This window comes from Citrus sinensis, chromosome 9 (genome assembly GCF_022201045.2).
Source record: "Citrus sinensis cultivar Valencia sweet orange chromosome 9, DVS_A1.0, whole genome shotgun sequence".
NCBI classification, from domain to species: Eukaryota; Viridiplantae; Streptophyta; class Magnoliopsida; order Sapindales; family Rutaceae; genus Citrus; species Citrus sinensis.
In genome coordinates, this window is record NC_068564.1 from 6,380,989 (window position 1) to 6,400,697 (window position 19,709).

A 19,709-nucleotide genomic window follows, 5' to 3' on the forward strand; every position below is an offset into this window, starting at 1 on the left:
GAACCTTTGTACTCAACATTATAAGTGTAAAGACTCTCCCACTGAACCAAAACCCATTGGTTACTGCCATATATTTAGGCAAGCATAAACCTGCCTTCGTGTACTTCTCCATGATTGCCTCAATAAGCCAAACTGGGGGGTCTTAAATCTTTCAACATATTCCCCTCAAACAGCCTTAAGCGAAACAAGCTCAGCAACATATCAATAACAGTTCCTTAGATTTGCTAATTTCAGTTAAAACCACGTTGAAACCAAGCCTTAGCAAATAGCAACTAGCAAGCATTACATCATAATTGTAATGACAGCATTGCCCTCGCAACAATATGAAAATGCCTTGCCGATGAAGTTGTTGGAAAAAAAAAACCCTTATTCTCTCCTAAACCCCTTGGAACAAACGGGGGCTGCATATATCTTAGAGGGAAAAGGACAAACACACCCCAACGTTTAAGTAAAAAGATAAAAAATTTCTTAATATTTTAAAAAAGATATTTACATCCCAATTTATTATAATTTTATCATTATACCCTTCTAGCATATAAAAAATAATAATTAGATTATCTAATATTTGTCTATATATTGTTAATAAAATTATAAATATACCCTCATTGCCTCATTCCTCTATTTAAATTTTTATTAATAACCAAATTTTAAAAAAGACATCTGCACACTTAAAAAAAATTGTAAATAAATTATAATTTTAAAAATAAAATTGGTTATTAATACCATAATAAATAACATAGAAAATTGGTTATAAATGTACAAGTTTAAATGATTGACATGTGGAGAATTGTTAAATATACAAGTTTAAAGTTTAAATAAAATTGGTTATTAATAACTAATTTTATTTACAATTTTTTTAGGTGTATAGATGTCTTTTTTGAAAATTGGTTATTGATAAAAATTTTAATAGAGGAATTGGGCAATGAAGGTATATTTATAATTTTTTTATAATATCTAATTTTTCTATTTATAATTTTATTAATAATATATAGATAAATTGGATAATCTAATAATTTTTTTTTATATGCTAGAAAGGTATAATGGTAAAATTATAATAAATTAAGGTATAAATATTTTTTTTAAATATTAGGGAGATTTTTATCCCTTTACCTAAACGTTGGGGGTGTGTTTGTCCTTTTCCCCATCTTAAATACAAAACAAAGACAAAAGGTCCCTAGAATGTGGAAAATGCCTTATTCTGACTACAAAAATAGAATTTTGACTACGAGACTTTAAGAATATCCTATCTTACAGTTTAGATACTCTTAATTATTAAATTTATTGACGTTTTAATTAGTAATTACCTGACGGTACGTGAAGTCCTGAACCGTGGGGGTGCGGTTTCCTCCGTAATTGGACCCCAAAATCAAATGCATCATGTGGCGAGTCCAAGAGAAATTGGTTTGGTCAATTCAAGTTTGCTTATATGAGTGAAAGAAATAAAACGCCGGCCGTTGAATTATCCAACACCATTCATTTTGATTGTCTCTTTGTTCCTCCTAGTCGTGTCATGTTCACATATAATAACCCAAGAAAGTTAGGTATTAATCCCACAATTTGTTGACTTTTGGATCAAACTATTTCTCTCGTGAATGTGAATGTTGAAAAAGAGGGATTTATAAGATCAATTATTGATTCTAAACACCAGGGTTACTGCCACGTGTCAGCATAGATTAATCCTACTCTACTCGTACATTTATAAGTTCTTGAATTGACTCGGTACCAACGTAAACAAGAAGAGACTCGATTTTACTAATAATGTTATATTCTTGGTTAATGCTTAATATGTACGTACCTAATTATGGAATATGGGAATATATATATATAATAATATTTACACATAAAGTTCATATCTCAAATCTTTTTTTATTTTTTTTTTGTTTTGACCACGAGGTATCTTGGGAATGGCTCCAATTGTGGGAGGTACCTTTAACCCCGTACCACAACCCAGACTAGAAGTCCTCGCTCGAACCGAGAGGCACAGATTCTCCCAACAAAGGCGACTTCTCTGCGATTCGAACTGAGGAGCAAACACAGTCAAACCACTTAAGGGGACTCCATTGCCAGTGGAATCAACACTTTGTTGGTGATTTTTTTTTTTATTTTAAGTGATATGGCAACTCATTTTTAGGATTGATGATTCGCATCACTGCACCATCTGTGTAAGTGTTTGTATTTTTATTTATTTATTTCGAAGATTCTTTGGGGTTAATTAATCATTATTAGTCTATTGGAGTCGGCTCTAGAAGATAACAAAATTTCAATACCAGAAACGTGAGAGCCAGTCAAGGCAGATTCAATTGGTGTCTATATATACTTGTTTATAGCTTACAAAATATTCATTGACAAACTTATTTTGTGTGTGTATTCATGTTGGTATTTGGCCAGCTTTATTGATTCTGATGCTTGCAACTTATTTTCATTATAGAATTCCCCCAAAAGTTAAACATACAAATGAGTTTATATCTTGAATCTTTTTATTTTCTAATAATATGTCGTCGGTATTATGAGGGAGTATTTTAGTATAAATAAATGCTCACGTTCATTTAAAATATAATATGAACTGTCCAATTAATGCACTTTCTCCACATAGAATGATAGAAGACGAGTTTTCTTTGTGTGTCAAATTAAATTTTGTCCTCGCGACCTAATAATTTTCTTTCCATTATCTTTCCGGGGAAAATTTTTTCATTTTAGGCGGCTGTGTATAGATATTGATCATTACTGGTAAACGTGAATACCAGTCAAGGAGGGGAGACTCAAGGAGTATATTTCTGAAATGCCAATTCACCTAAATCTTATTTCTTAACTTTTATTAGTAAGTCATAGAAAACTGTAGTTCAATTGACTTAGGGCCAATTTGAGATTGTAGTTATTGATTAAATAAGATATTTTTAATCAACAACTCTTTATTTATTTCTAAAAGTTGCTGTTAAGATGAAATAATTACATTTTATAAAATTTACTAAATACTATTTTTGACAAAAATTAAGAAGCAAGTCGCTGACTAAATTTCAACTTCAATCCCAACCAGGGTTTTACTCCTCATAATAATATTGTAATTTTTTTTTAATTACAAATATTTGGATGACAATCAAATGGGCTATATAAAAAAGTGAAGAATATCTTAAAATTTTCTGACAGATTTATATTAGATTCTTATCTCAATTGAGAGATGTAAATGAAAAGTAGAACCTCTTTTTTGAAAAAAAAAAATCAATAATAAGTAATTTCTACAAATTCTAATGAAAAGAGCTTAAAAATATTTCTCGACCAACTTATATTTTTATTGTAACAATATAAAAAAGAAATTAATATAAACAATCTTTTATTCAAACATTTACGTTTTATAAAATATAAACTTAGGTTCCATTTAAGACGGTCACGCTATAATAAGAGCTATAAGGGCTTTACTGATGCATGGTCGAAGAAATTCGACGTTGAGTTATTACAATTAGCACGAGATGGAGAGATTGTACGCAAGTAATAATAAACATGATGTTAATTCGTGTATCTTATGATGAAAAATAAATGTAAATGTTAACATTGGAGTCGCAATATTTGACCAACTTATTAATTAGGACAACTAGGCAGCTAGCTAGTGTTATGATATTGTATTACTTACTGTTTTATTATTGAATATCCACGCTTGTTGCTTCAGAACCCAACCACAATTCAACCAACATCGATCCTTTTTTTTTTTTTTTCTTTTGGCTGCCATAGCCATTATACTACATGTCGTTTCATTTGCCCTTCTTAATCACTTCACATAAGCATGTATAATTAATTCGTCTATTTCGTCAAAATGTAATAAATAAACAAATGACCCATCCATTTTGTCACTTAGTGGCCACATACTCACATTGCAACTTTGTATGATAAGCCTCAAGCCAACTTGTATATCTAGAAGACAAAGGTTATTAATATCATATTAATAGAACTTCAAAATTAAAAGATATTTCCCATTTTCTTCTTATTATATTCTTTCTTTCGGTTTTGGGGATTTATTTTTTAAGCAGGCTGGTCTTAATACAATCATCTTAAGAAAACAATAATTAATAAAATGCTTTATCCTCGCATTAATGTGATAGGATTGTAACATTTTCCTATATTGGTGACATTAGTAGGCAGTGGACCAATTTCGTGAATGCCCATTTTTGACCGCTTACAGCCACCAAACCTACTTAACAAACTACAATCTTGACTAATTTTCTGTCATTTTAGTATTGACACTTATCCATCAGAGATCTGTCCCAATCTAAATTATTTCTATTAAATTTATCTAAAAAGTTTTAGTCCACAACTTTATTTTATAAATATGAGACATTTATCTTTGAAAAAAAAGATAAAAATCTAAACTCGCAGGCAGAATTTGATCAATTTTATTTTTATTTTTTATCACTTTAGTTCTGCTATTTTTTATTCAAAAAAAAAAGTTCTGCTATTTATTGATTAGAGATTTGTCCAATTTAAATTGTTCATATAAAGTTTATTTAATTTTTTTTTCTGAAAAGTGAAACGTCTACTTTAAAAGAAAAGAAAAAGAAAAAGAAAAAAACTACTCTCATGAATACAAGAGAAGACTTCAACCTCTCTATAATCTTTCAATAAGAAAAAAATATCTCAACGTCAAAAGTTTTGAGACTACGTAATGTAATAAATTATTAATATGTATCGAGTATAAATAACTGTTGTTTGAAAAAAGCTAAATAATTTGATTGAAATTTTAGGAAACACTCAACTGGATTAACTTCCATAGAATTGGTCAAACGTTTGTCTAATGGGCTAACATTTATCCAAAGCGTGGTGATATTAAGCTAATAATCTTTCTTTGTTAAATTACAAAACAAGCATAGTTAAATCATTTTATAATGGATTCGTATCTATATTGTTGATAAGAGCATATTATTTTATTCCTTGAACACAAGATACCAATTTTGCATTAATAATAAAAATACTAACCATTTCAAGACTACAAAAACACTTCATATGATTCTTCTAATAAGAGAAAAAAAAATTGGAGAAACATTAAATAATACAAAAATTTAGCTGTACAATATAATTTGGGAGTAAAATCGAAGGACAATTGATTACATAAATATAATATTAATTATTTAATTATTTAATATGTGGAATGTGGATAATGGTTTTATTATTGTACTTGTATTATTATTATTGTTGTTAATTTAAAGTCTGCAAACGAGTGAATCCAAAAATAAAAGTCCAAAGTCAAAAGTCGACGAGTTTGACCGTCTACCCAAAAGGAAAAAGGGGAGTGGTGCTTTTCAGTTTTCATACATCTTTGAAAAACCACTAAATGACGAATATGCCCTTTGATTTAATTCTACGGAGGAAGGGACAGTTGAAGGCTTTTCCGTAGTATAAAGTTGATCGCCCAATAGAAAACACCCTTATCATCGTAGTAATTACAATGTCTGCCATTCACACAAGTAACTCTTACTTTAAAAAAAAAATTACTGCCACCTGTCTCTCTGCTAAAATAAGCCATGTGGCAATGATGAACCCCTTGCCTTGAAACATCAATCTTGATAAGAGTTTGTACATATAAGCATTATTCTGAAAAAACTATATAATTTGCTCTTATAGTGGCATATGATATGAATATCGTTTTTTATCACTTTTTTTAAAATATTATTTTATAATTCACATGATCAGTGTTACTTCAATGAGGATAAAGCATTGGAATATACATGGTACTACTCTTCAAATTTAAATAGAAATTAATAGATATGAAGAAATAAGTTATATAATTGAGTTATTATGAATATATATATATATATATATATATATATATATATATATATATATATATATTGGGTTGGGCTATTTTAATTTAAAAATATTTCACATTGATCTTTTTTTAATTCTCGTAAATACATTGAACATATGCCAAAGATATGCATACACATCTCCAAGAAGATATGAAGAGAAGACCAAAAAGCAATGAGTGATGATAGCACTACAAATTCTTGTACAGACTTATATATTGTACAAACTGATCGATATAATTCAATTGATTAGATGAAAATATAAAATAATAAAAATAAAACATGTGAGACAACATGTAATTAATACAATCAATTGAGTTATGCCACGTCAGTTTGTATAAAAATTTGTAACTCTATTATTACTCAAAAGTAATAAGATCAAACGAAGAAATTATTCATTGATCAAAGTATACTAGCCACTCTACTTTTAAATTCATCACAAGGATAAAATGATGAAGAAAAATGATAAAAGTATTGGAAAAGATATTTCAATATATATATATATATATATATATATATATATATATATATATATAGTAGTTTTCCAATCGGGGATTCCCAACTTTATAAGCCAAAAGACAAAATAAACACAAATTTTAATGCATTTTATTTTGTCATGTAATGTATTGAAATCTAAATTTTTTTGTCTTTTAATTAATCTCTGACTTTATTAAAGTTAGAGATCCCTGATTAGAGATCCAAAATCCCACTCTGATTTATTCGCTTCCGCAAGGCCCTAAATTATAGGTCAGTTGGCCACTCCAACCTCATTACATAAGATAATGAAGGGAGGAGTTTTAGATCACTAGAAAGATCGAATCTGAGACGTTGACACATGCAAACACCATATCTTTAGCCTCTAAACCAATTGAGCTATCCTTTTGGGGGCTTTACCTTAAGACCAGTCTAGTAATGTTGTAGTTTTTAAAATAATAATTATTAGTTGTGCTGTAGAAATAATTATTTGTGAATAGAATCAATTAAGTGTTTGGCAAAATTTGTTTTTAAGGGTACTGTGAGTTTTAAAAGTAGCGTATGTACTTAGTAAATCTTACTATAAAACTGCTGTAAAAATGCAAATGATTGAAATGGACATAAAGTGAAATAAAATTATACACACACACATACACACACACACACATACATACACACACACATACATACATACACACAGACATACACACATACACACAGACATACACACATACATACATACATACACATACACACACACACACACACACACACATACATACATATATATATATATATATATATATATCCCTTAATTTTATCATTAGTAATCATTATTCAAGAGTTCAACTTGTTTATTTCTTTTGTCTAGTCATGAATTAAATTTACTTGTTGTTAGATATTTAGAAAAAATAATTTTTTTGGCAACTTATGGATGATTATAAGATATTTTATCTTTGAATGAACTAGAATTAAACTTTCTTGATCACTAGATGTGTTAAAACCCTGTTCAAATTTCAATAAAATTTAAACAAACTCAAATTTTATTAAGAAAATTACTTTCTATTAATATGAAATATTTTACAAGATTCGTGCTTAGATATAGATAATCATATTTTAAAATTTGGTAGAGTTAAAAAGATAAAAAAAAATCACGTGAATTTTATAATAAATGTAAGTTTCATTAAATTAAAAAAATAAACGGAGTCTGGGTGTTATTGGTAAATAATAAACCAATTACTTTAATTAAATTCATTAGGGTTACTTAAACCCATCAATTTCTACACTACAAGCTTTCTTTAATTAATATTTTTATTTTTGTAAATATAATTATATAAATTATTTATTTGACATTATTCTCTTTCTCTCCTCCTTCTTCTTCTTCTCTGACTAAAACTTTCATTACCTGAAATAGCTATTGCAATTAATAAATGAAATTCTTGTAGAAATTAACAAATTAAACCCTATTATAATCTAATGCAAAGTGAAAAGAACGAAAGAGAAGGAGTCTGTAAAATACGTTACTGTAGAGAGAGGAAGTTAGTGATATTTAAATTTGGAGAGAAAGCAGTCCATAAGAGTCATGACGTGATTTTTGAGAATTTTTAAATTAAGATGATATTTTAAAATTTAATAATTATTTTAGAAGTAAATATAAAAAATAAAAAAAATTAATGGGTTAAAAAAATAAGCCCACTCTTTTAAAAAACGAAAGATAAAAAGACAAGGAAGTGTTCTTATAATTCTTCTTTCAGTATATGGCTCGGCCGTGTTGTTTATTATTTTGGCTGGCAGCCCACCTTCTAGATGAACAGCTAATCCAGTAGAAATGTGCCACGTACGTGACTTAACAATCCAGCCTGTTGGCAGAGACGTCACTAAAGACCCCAAATCATTGCTCAACGTATTTTTGCGAATTTACTTAAACACCCTTATGCACTTTATTAGTTAAATTAAACAAGAAGTTATCTGTTACGACGTTATCCAATCCAAAATAGTTGGAAAAGGAAGTATCTGAAACGTGAAATGTCAAAACCACCCTTTACGAGATATTCAAACAGTTCTTGTTTTTGCGACCTTGAAATTAGGTGTTTTTCACTTAAAATATACGCTTGGGTCTTGCTAGGTTATATATGATGTAGCTTATATTCATTTAAAATCAATTTTTTTGTATGACTTAATTGTTGTTCGTCAAATAATTAAAGAATCATAAAAAATTACATTTGGATCAATTGTAAATTTTAAATAATGTAATATAACAATTACTTATATGGTTCCAATAAAATAAAGGGTAGTTAAATTTTTTTTAATATTTGATGAATTTGTAACTTTAACAAAAATATGTAATGGGGAGTATGATGGAGAAGGTGACTTTAAAAAGGAATTAATAATGATGATAGTGAAATTATTGACAAGGATTTTTTTTTTAACAGCAACACTAATAAAAAGGCTTCCTTCACTTTCAAGATGAAATATAATTGATGACTTTATAGAATCATAATTGTTCCTTAGTCAAAAAAGGGTAGATTGCTTGCTTGGTGTAATTGCTTTTTTGCACCAATAATCAAAGGGTTTGAAGACTATATAAAAAGAGTAGGGCTCACTCAGTTTGGTCCATATTGCCAAGCTTGTTCTTTGCTATTTTTTAAAATTTTAAAGGCCTTGGAGTAGACATTTTTTCCCTCCTCTTTAATATCACATCACATTGTATATTATATAAAAATTACATCGTAAAACACAAAATAATAAAGGTTATAACATGTTTTCAAGTATAATTGTCGAAGTTCACCTAAAATATATTTGAAGATCAAAATTTGTCTCAAAGTATTATAATTGAAGTCTAATCTAGAAATATGTGAATAAAAGGGTAAAATCTTTTTTAATCCCTATATTATGAGGTTAGTGCCCATTTAGTCCCTATATTTTTAAAAACACCTCAAAACGTCCCTGCTGCTAAATATTGACACTCATGCCATTATTTTTTTATTCTTTTTAACTTGCTTTTACAATATAACACTCTTACAATAGTGTTTTTTTTGGATATTAATAAAAAATTAGATTATCAAATTAAACTCAAAAATAAAATAACAACAAAAAAGGCATATATTAATTTTTGTGGAAGCTCACTTATGTCTAAAAAATAATATTTTAAAAAATTACATTATCAATTTTTTTCGAAAAGTTAATATTTGAACTTAAAAGATTTTTCTTCAAAATATATATATTTATATATATATTTATAAATATAGATATATATATATATATATATATATCGGTGTTAAACTGATAATTTATTTTTTTTTCTTTTTAATAATTTCTAAAAAAATTATTATAATAGGGTAATATTGTAAAAATAAGTTAAAAGGAACAAAAGATAATGGCAAACGTGTCAATAATTTTAGGGTAGGGATGGTTTGAGGTATTTTAAAAAATATAAGGACGAAACGGACACTAACTTCAAAATATAGGGACTAAACGAGCTTTTACCCTGAATAAAAAATATTTGATATAACCTAATTAAAAGCCTGTCTAAAAATATTATTTCTGAAGAAAAATAAATTTTACTTCAATAAAATAGTGACTCAACTCGCTAAACTCAAGAAATTAAAAAGAAAAAAAAAAGAAAAAGAAAAAAGGTCTTACTATTATGTAACAAGACTAGGCTGGCGAAAAGGTGTCATCGTCGGACCGATAAATGGTTGCTAACGAAGCAATTGACAAGTCACACAACCCGCGAGATGACACCGCATAGTTGTGAATGAGGGCATTTTCGTCCTTGCAACGAAAGAGAATTGTGTAAACGGAACTGAAATGGCAATACCTGTAATTAAACTCATAAATGAGGGGCAATTTAATAGAAGCTCCAGCACAACTTGGTAATAATCTGAAAAAAATAAAAAAACTTTGATGTTAGTTTTGGATATTTTAGGAAAACAACAAAAGAGGCCTCATCATAATTTTCTCTCTCTCTAGATTATAGGACAGAAAATTTTAGAGAGAGAAAGAGAAAGAAAGAGAGAAAAAGAAAGGGGAAGGTGGGTTAGGAGGGAAGCCTCTGGGAAACATGTTTGACCTTCTCTCATCTTCATTCTAAATTCCTTTTCTCATCCCCATTCCCTTTCCTTACTCCTTATATTTTCTCTCAATTTCTCTTTCATTTCCATACGATCTTCTTCATTTTTTCCCTTAGCATTTTCTGTCACTGTCCCGGGAAAATCAAAATCTTTATATTTCAAAAAAGAAACAACTTTGGTTTGTTTTTCAAGGAAATTACGTTGTTTTAACAACTGGGTATCGATGAAAATCTGAAATTTGTTGCTGGATCTTGAGTTTTTTGAAAAAGAAAAAAGAAAACACCTATTTTCTGTCTTTGTGCTTGGAAAAGAGAAGATTTTGATTGGTTTTGAAACGTAATTGGCGTCAAGTTTTGAAACCCGTTTGAGGAAAAGATTCAAAAGGCTTGAGAATTTTTTTTTTGTTGATTCAACGCTATGGGGAATTGCTGCGTGACTCCGGCACCGGCCAAACAAGGGAAGAAAAAGACCAACAAGAAGAAACAGAATCCGTTTTCAATTGATTATGGCACACATCACCAGGGAAACGGTGGCCATAAACTCTGCGTTTTGAAGGAGCCCACTGGCCGTGAAATTGAGGAGAGGTACGAGCTGGGGCGGGAGCTGGGTCGTGGAGAATTTGGGATCACATACTTGTGTACCGACAGAGAAAATGGTGACGCATTTGCTTGTAAAAGCATTTCAAAGAAGAAGTTGAGGACTGCTGTTGATATTGAAGATGTTAGAAGAGAAGTTGACATCATGAGGCATTTGCCAAAGCATCAAAATATCGTGTGTTTAAAGGATACTTATGAGGATGATACTGCTGTGCATTTGGTCATGGAGCTTTGTGAAGGTGGTGAGTTGTTTGATAGGATTGTGGCTAGAGGCCATTACACTGAGAGGGCTGCTGCTGCTGTCACCAAGACTATTGTGGAGGTTGTTCAGGTGAGTTTTTGTCAGCTTTGGCTTTTGATGTTTAATTCTTTTTACTTAGATCTGGCATTCATAGATCTATGTTTGAAGTGAATTACATACTTGAAGATTGTGGAATTCACAGTACATGAAAAAGGTGGCTGAGGATTTTGTGAATTTCTAAATTGTTTGATGAGTGTGTATATATTGTATATTGTAAGTTTGCATATTTAGTAATTAGCTTTTGATCTGGTGGTATAATTAATAACGGTGAATTGGAAGATTCAACATCTTTTATCTGTAGCTTCCCCTTTTGGAAAATTTTCCGTTTGTGCTTTGGACTTTTATTTTCCTCGGGCTTCTGTATCCCAATCTTCCATTTTTATTGATCTTAGTTTGGTTTGAAATTATTGAATATTGTCCACTTTATCATTTTGCAATTTAACTTACATGATCAAGCTGAAATTTTTTTATGTATGGTACTTACTTTGGTTCGACGAATGATTCATTTTCAGTTCTCTCTATTCCCTTTTCACCTTGTAGCAATAGGCTTTGAAAGCCAATTCTTTTTGTGTACATTGTGTGAGAAGACTAGACTCTTCTTGTGATGATTGGTATTGTCTTTAATAGTGTATTGTCTAAATTCAATCAAAAAACTTCTTATTATTACATCTGGATGCTATTTTTGGGATGCTACTGTTTTTGCTGCCACATTCTGTCATTCACCTCATGTCAAGCAAAAAATGAAGTAATTGCGGCATATTAACATCAGAAGTGCTTCATTTTTTTTTCCCCGGACTTTATGGCCAGCATTAACATGCTTTTTCGCGTGAGTTCCTTTTTTGGTTGAAAAGGTCCTTTGACTGCCTTGGCATTTTGCTTTCTTGTAGATACCAAGATTTTGCAATGTGCTTTGGTTAATAAGTTTAATGAGCAATTTTGTATTATAGATGTGCCACAAGCATGGAGTGATGCATCGGGACCTTAAACCTGAGAACTTTTTATTCGCGAACAAGAAGGAAACGGCACCATTGAAGGCAATTGATTTTGGGCTCTCAGTTTTCTTTAAGCCTGGTAAGGCCAGTTGATGGCTATAACATTTGATTAAGTCTTCTCTTAGATTTTCTCTGCAGATTTCAACTTATATTTATTGCTGAACAGTTACTTCTGCAGGTGAAAAATTTTCTGAGATAGTTGGCAGTCCATACTACATGGCTCCTGAAGTGCTTAAACGGAATTATGGTCCAGAAGTAGATGTCTGGAGTGCTGGTGTAATCCTTTACATCTTACTTTGTGGTGTCCCACCTTTTTGGGCAGGTTAGCTTTCATTTCATTGTTAAGTGAATTGTTTTATACATCTATGAAAGTTTAACTTCAGATGAGTTTCAAGACCATCTTTGCAAGATTCCTTGAAGTTGTTGTAGACACATTCTTGATTGAAATTTACAAAAGAGACATTATGGCAAATGTTGACTATAACTTGAAGTATAAACATATGTTGTTTATTTAGATATTTCTGTGAGGTTGTCTGATGCAATCAGTGCATCCTGGGATTGTTGCATGAAAAATGCATCAATTGCCGGTATCATCAAATTCAAAATGTTCATTTGTTATTTTTATGGGTCAGCATATTATTTATCCTACTCTTGTAATGCCACTTTACTCTATTGTAGTTTTATTCTGCACTTTTCTTTTTCTTTTAAAAACTTAGGATCAAATTGATGTTTACATCTCAGTTTTATCGTATGTACTGTGGAGTTATACACTTTCATAACTTTTCTGACTCCCTCTTTGGAAATTCTGTTCTATGTTTATGCAGAAACTGAACAGGGAGTTGCACAGGCAATTATTCGGTCTGTTTTAGATTTTAGAAGGGATCCTTGGCCTAAAGTTTCTGAAAATGCAAAAGACCTTGTCAGGAAGATGCTTGACCCTGATCCCAAGCGGCGGCTTACTGCTCAGCAAGTGCTAGGTAAGATTGAGTTTTAAAGAAGTACTGCCATTTTATGTTTCAAAGCTTTCAGTTTTCAACTATTTCTGAATTAAAAGAGTTGATTATGACCAGATGCAAATATTTCTTGCCATTTACTCCTTTAATGCAGAACATCCTTGGTTACAAAATGCGAAGAAGGCTCCAAATGTGTCCTTGGGAGAAACCGTTAAGGCAAGGCTCAAGCAATTCTCAGTAATGAACAAGCTCAAAAAGAGAGCTCTTAAGGTAATGTCTTAACAGTCTATTTACCTCAAAGTTATATTTACTTAATCAACATTTGGAGAGGGCCTCCTTTGTTTGTTGGATGTTTTATTGTTCCATTCTATTGAAGTCACAAGTTCCTGAACTCCATTGGAAATGCAAAATCAACAGGTAATTGCTCAGCATTTATCCGTGGAGGAAGTTGCTGGTATCAAGGAGGGATTCCACATGATGGACATTGGCAACAGGGGCAAAATAAACATTGATGAGCTGAGAGTTGGGTTGCACAAGCTTGGGCATCAGATCCCTGACACGGATGTTCAAATTCTGATGGATGCTGTAAGTCATACCCTACATTTGGATCTGGCTTTTTTTAGGGAAAAGTTTCGGTTAAGAATCTCTTTTTTTAGGTGGTACGAAATAGGAGGCCCATAGAAACAAAAGTTCATAATGCAGTTCGCTTTTACATGGCACTTCAAAATGCTTCTGTTTCAATGAGTCCATCTACTAAAAACCCTCAGTAGACACTATCAAATGCAAGTTATTTTTCTTCTATGTAACCTGTTGCTTGTAAAAAGCTGCAAAGAATGATTTTCATCAATTTTCTCATCCTCAAGTCTGACATTTAGGAAGGAATCATGATTGTTGTCTTTGCTTGAATTTTCATCTCCCTCCATGAATGGTGTCTTACGTTATTAATTGAGTAGCAAATGATCTCCGAGCCAGTTGTTGGCTCTGCTTCTGGCTGCTGATTCAAAGAAAAAGGAGTTCTATAGAAGTGCTTGTTTTTAGATCATCATTGATGCTACTGATTCTCTTCGCCTCTTCCCCCAGAACATTGCTGAATGTTTTATCTTTACTTTGATGTTTTAATGAGATGTTATGTTTCTGTAAAGCTGTCTGCCATTTGTAGAAAACGAAGTGATTTGAGGCTCTTTTTTCAGGGTGATGTCGATAAGGATGGATATCTGGATTATGGAGAGTTCGTAGCTATTTCTGTTCACCTAAGAAAGATGGGCAATGACGAGCACCTCCACAAAGCCTTCCAATTCTTTGATCAAAACCAAACCGGGTATATTGAACTGGAGGAACTAAGAGATGCCTTAGCTGATGAAGTTGACACCAGTGAAGAAGTTGTAACCGCCATTATGCATGATGTTGACACGGATAAGGTTTGCCATTTTCTGTTGATTAATAAAAATCTTTACACTAATATCTGTATAGGCAAATACTGATTTTGCACGGTAAATTATATCCACGCTCAATTTCATTTTGTAACCTTGCAGGATGGTCGGATAAGTTATGAGGAATTTGCCGTGATGATGAAGGCGGGTACAGATTGGAGGAAAGCATCAAGACAATATTCACGAGAGCGGTTCAATAGTCTCAGCTTGAAGTTGATGAAGGATGGATCATTACAGTCGAACAACAATGTCAGATGATGAGGACTACGATGACTAAACAGGAGGCAAAATCTATTTGTGGAAAGAATGAGTTACAGTCTTATTTTCAGAATTCTTCTTTTTGGCTTCCTTATTGTTATAATTTTTTTAATCATTTGTTTGTGCAAGTAGGAATCCCAGGGTAGGGTGTTGATTTCTTGACGAAATGCAATATGTTTTTCTTCTGTTTGTTGTGAGTATTTTGAGTCGAGTTGGTGGAGAGGCTGTGTTGATTGTAAATAGATGGTCAGATCTTGACATACTGCTATCAAATTCAAAGTCATCATTTGGCCTTGCTTAGGTGAATCATTTGACTTTTCATTTGCTAACTAATTTGACTTTCGTTTGGTAAATTATCAATTCCATACCAAATTGGGGGAACTGGCTGGCTCTGAATGTAAGCAGACCATACCAGGGGATGCACGGCAGTGTTAGCACTCATTTATGGTTAATGTGTCCAATTGGACCAACCACCGACCCCACAATTGTGAAGCTTGAAATAAGTCGAAGACTAAGAAATGTGGTGTGAGGTTAGCTTGTTGATCCAGCAACTAAGTTGGTTAGCTGACAATAACATCATTACAAATGCAGCCACGGCTCCCATCTTTCCAACCAATTTAGCTTTTGTCTTTTGGTTGGTTCAATTGAGCACCTCTCAAGCTTTCTATCCATTTGGCTGCATCTTTCCAACCATGCAATGTTGAACGTAGCCAACATCATCATAAAATGCCTCCCGCCACCAACTCCATCTTTCCATGTGTGAAATTTCTCCTGTAAAAAGTTAAGTGATGAGTGGGGGGGATTCTTTTCGAGGAGGGCTCTTCCGCTTTTCATACTATCTATAAGGTAGAGGTAATTGGAAAAAAAAAGTATATGATTCTTGGGCCTCTTGGCAAGGGCAAAAGAAGGTACAACCTGGTCTAACTACTTATCTAAAAGTTAATCACTTAATCTCTATTTGGAATTGTTGTTGTAACTTTTAAACCGAAGTTACAGTGGAGAAAAAATTATACGTAAGGAATAAAAGTCAATAGTGTGTAGTAAATATAATATTTAAATAATAATTTTGATAAAAATTATAAATATATAATAAGTTTTTCATCATATAAGTGGTGGATTAAATTAACTTAACTTTTAAATCATAACAATTAATATTTATGAAACACTTTAGTATTGTAATTTTTAAGTACAATAGGCCAGCTTCAATAATAAATAGAATATTAAACAATTAGGTATACAGTTTCCTTATAGGATTGGCTGAATAATATGAATCTCAAACAATTCAGTCAAAATTGAAAACGAAAATTCATCCCAATTAATATATGGGGTGCGGGAATGGGGCGGTTCAAAAATCCCATCAATCTCGTATTGTCAATTGTCTCCTTTTAATTTAAAAAAAGAAGTTAATTTATAATTTAAAAACCAAAACAAACGTACCCACTACCTCGGGCCGAGGCCCAGGCCCAGGTGGTCAGTAAGGACAGCCCAATTCAGTTTGGTTTCGCTGGCAATACTGATGAAGTCAAAGAAAGTGAGCATCAGAACGATGTTGCCGTAAAACTGGAAGCTCAAAAACGCGGGGAATAAAGTCAAAGGCTGCGTTTTGAAGTTAACCGATTCAAGTTGGTGTCACGTGCTCTACACGTGAGTCACTAATCAGTTAGTTAATAATCTGTTATTTCACGTGCCACGCGCGTGATTTTCAAAACATTCTGGTTCCTTCTCATTCTGTATAAATCTCTCCGTATCAAACACTTTCGAATCAAACAGAAAGTAATATTTGGCGCAAGTCTATATGTACAATCTTCTTCGAAAACAAAAGTTTTAGAGCCGCAGCCGCCATTGGCTTCGTCCGATTTTAAGAAACAAGATTTTTTTTTTAGTATGAATTAGACCCATGAGCTTTTATAATTCATACATAATGCATATGATTTTGGGAAGGCGAAAATAAAGTTGAGGTTCCTGAAAGCAGGTTTACGTTTCTCCCTCTATAACAGTAGCATCATTATTGATGTTGTGATTACATTCTTCTGAAGAGGTATATGGTTTTTGTTTATTTCAGCATGCTCGATTCATATTTTTGTTTATGTTTTGGATGAATTTGATTCGATACATTTTGTAGCCAAGTGATGCACATTTTTGGGACCTCAAACAGTTAAGTTAAATGCTCAGTTTTGAAGCATGTGGTGCCTGATATTAATTAAAGCTCGCTGATTGTCTTTTCTGATTTACATGTAATTCCAACAAACTTCAATTTAAAGTGGAACAAATTTTCTTTATTTATGAGTTGTCCGGTTTTCATGATGATATAATAATAATAATAATAATAATAATAATAATAAAAAGAGAACTCTGTTAAATTAATAATAGTGGTGGGCTGCGAGGAGTTACAAAGAGAGGTCTAAATACTGCCCCTCCGATTACATTCGGTGTAAGCCCAAGTTTATTTGCATTCAATAGGTTCCTACACTAGTTAAGCCCATCGAAAAACGATCAAGAGAGCCGAACTCAACCAAAAAACAAATCTGTTGCTATTTGTTATTTTGACTATTTTTTCTACTACTTTTTTTTTTTAAAAAAAAAAAATTAGGGATCCCAACATTTTACAAGTTGTAATTTTCACATTATTTGCCATATGGGGCACAGATGTTAAGATTTTTTTTAGCATTATTGCAACCTTCTTTTTTAATATAAAAATCTCATTATATCTTTATTATTTTTGTCAAAATTATTATTTAAAGTCATATTTATTAAATACTTTTAATTTATATTTCCTAGTTACAATTTTCTTTTTCCACACTACAGTACCTTGATACGAAACAACCCTAATTAGATGGTTGAAAGAACAAAACATTTTAATGTAATTAGTTAAAGAGACAACGTAGAGTGCTGTTATTTGAAATATGATTTGAAGTGATTTATGATTAACTTTGTTAAAGAAGTTTTATATAAAAAGTGTTTATGTGTATTCTGTAGCACTATTTATTCATTTATCCCATATACTATTAGGATCTTATAAACCCTTTTAATAAAAGAGAACGACAATGTTAAGATTACTTACTGGAATTTATTGTATTTAAAATTATGCGACATAAAAGTCAATGAATTAATAAGAATAAATAATGTATGTCTTGTGCCACTCATTTAGTAATATCACGTCAATTTGCATGGTTAGTGATTTTGCGTCGAAGATATTATCGCAGTTAGCAAATGATTAAGTCGAATTATGATGTCGTCAAGTTTCAATTATTGAAGATTTTTAATTTGTATTAATAATTGAACTTGCCAAATCATGATGTAATAAGATTGATTAGATTGAATCGGGTCCACATTACATGATTGTGATCAAAATTCTAATCAGGCAGTGATCCTAGCGCATGGCATCTGGCACAATATCAAGCTTACACATTTCACATTCCCAATTTGTCTTGTGGAACAAATTTATAAATTGAGACAAATAAGGATTACGAAAAATATAAAAGGACAAATTCTCAGCTTTGTTCCATTATGCCCAATTCTACTGCGTGGTTTCTGTACATTCCAAATGGATAAATTATTGTGTGGACCCCATTATATGTAGCATCACCATCAAGATCAATTATGATTCACCAATATTATGTGATCAGCAAAGTTTGCTTGTGGGTATTTTATTTTTAATATGACTCCAAACGTACAGATGGAGTTTTTGGATGACCACCAAAAATATTACCCACTAACAAGAATGAATGAATATTCTTGGCCTGATCGTATGATCGGCAGGGAATGATGTGTCATCCTTTCTACATCAATCTTTTTGATCATCGGAATTGTACGGTTTGATAAGAGGACAAATTCTTAGTGTATATGTGTGACAAACTTAGTGGCTCGCAGGTCACCTAATCGATCTCTCGGCACCATTCATGCTATTACAAAATTCACGTGGACGAAAGCTTTGTATGGAGAGATAAGTGATAAAATTTTAAAAGAAAATAGAAATTAAGGAGAATGATTGATTCGAAGAACTCGTGGCTGCGCAAAATAAACCAAAATTTGTGCATGGCAAATGGAATCAAATTGCATTTTGTATTTGGAATATGATCAAGTAATCTTAAATCTATGAATATGATCGTGTAATCTTAATTTCTCTCTTTGAATGTAGGTTTCTATTCATTTTGAGGTTACTCTAATGATAACTGATACACAAAAGTTTTGAATAAGAGAATGTCTATGAGAACTTAAAGTCTAGATCAATGTCTATTGAGATCCAATATATTCAAGTTGAAGTCCAGCTCAAAAATTTAAAATAAAACAAAATAATAAATAAATGTACTCACACATTTATGGAGAGACTTGAACCATTGACTTTAAGAAAAATGTGAGGAGAATCCTTATGAAAGAATGCCTTACCAACTCAACTAATTAAGGAGTTGAAGTCATTCAACTAGAGTTTAACATCCCAATCCATTCCAAACTTGGTGGTTAAAGTATGTTGCATTGATGATACTGTAGGGGAGGTCTTGCCGAAACACAATTTGATGCCACGATGATAAAATACTTAACACCTCTCGTTCTTATTACTTTTCTAATAAAAAAAAATGAAAAATGAAAGAGTCCTCTTATTCAAAACCCCAATTATGAAATCACATCCATCATATGAATGAAAAATATGATTAAATAGATCAATTTTATAACTTCTTGTGAGTGGTGTTGGACTATTCAGACAATTGTACATGATAGTATTATGTTTGACAGTGCAAGTAATGTCGTGTACTAAACTATTAGTATATATTTATATATTTTTTCGAAAGAAATACATTCCGTAAAAAGGTATGTCACTACAAAAAAAGAAAAAATAAATAAATTA

At 31.4% G+C, this 19,709-nt stretch overlaps 1 protein-coding gene across 2 annotated transcripts; it reads left to right on the forward strand.

Moving 5' to 3' along the window:
- Positions 1-10,237: 10,237 nt before the first annotated feature.
- LOC102622422 (calcium-dependent protein kinase 32) lies at positions 10,238-15,172 on the forward strand. 2 transcript variants are annotated; one of them, XM_006489866.3, is made up of 8 exons: positions 10,238-11,263; positions 12,181-12,304; positions 12,392-12,547; positions 13,050-13,202; positions 13,333-13,448; positions 13,596-13,763; positions 14,369-14,596; positions 14,711-15,172. In XM_006489866.3, exons 1-8 carry the CDS (start codon positions 10,754-10,756, stop codon positions 14,864-14,866), a joined length of 1,611 nt encoding a protein of 536 aa, XP_006489929.2. In that variant the 5' UTR covers positions 10,238-10,753; the 3' UTR covers positions 14,867-15,172. The 2 variants fall into 2 exon arrangements, with proteins under 2 accessions (XP_006489929.2, XP_006489930.2); XM_006489867.3 differs by having other exon boundaries at positions 10,239-11,263; positions 12,404-12,547.
- Positions 15,173-19,709: the final 4,537 nt, after the last annotated feature.

Excerpts from the sequence above, each read along its gene's own strand:
- LOC102622422 (XM_006489866.3), top strand. The coding sequence starts at position 10,754 with ATGGGGAATTGCTGCGTGACTCCGGCACCGGCCAAACAAGGGAAGAAA. Across the intron at positions 12,305-12,391 it reads CTCAGTTTTCTTTAAGCCTG|TTACTTCTGCAGGTGAAAAA; the intron begins GTAAGGCCAGTT and ends ATTGCTGAACAG. Across the intron at positions 13,449-13,595 it reads TCAAAAAGAGAGCTCTTAAG|GTAATTGCTCAGCATTTATC; the intron begins GTAATGTCTTAA and ends CAAAATCAACAG.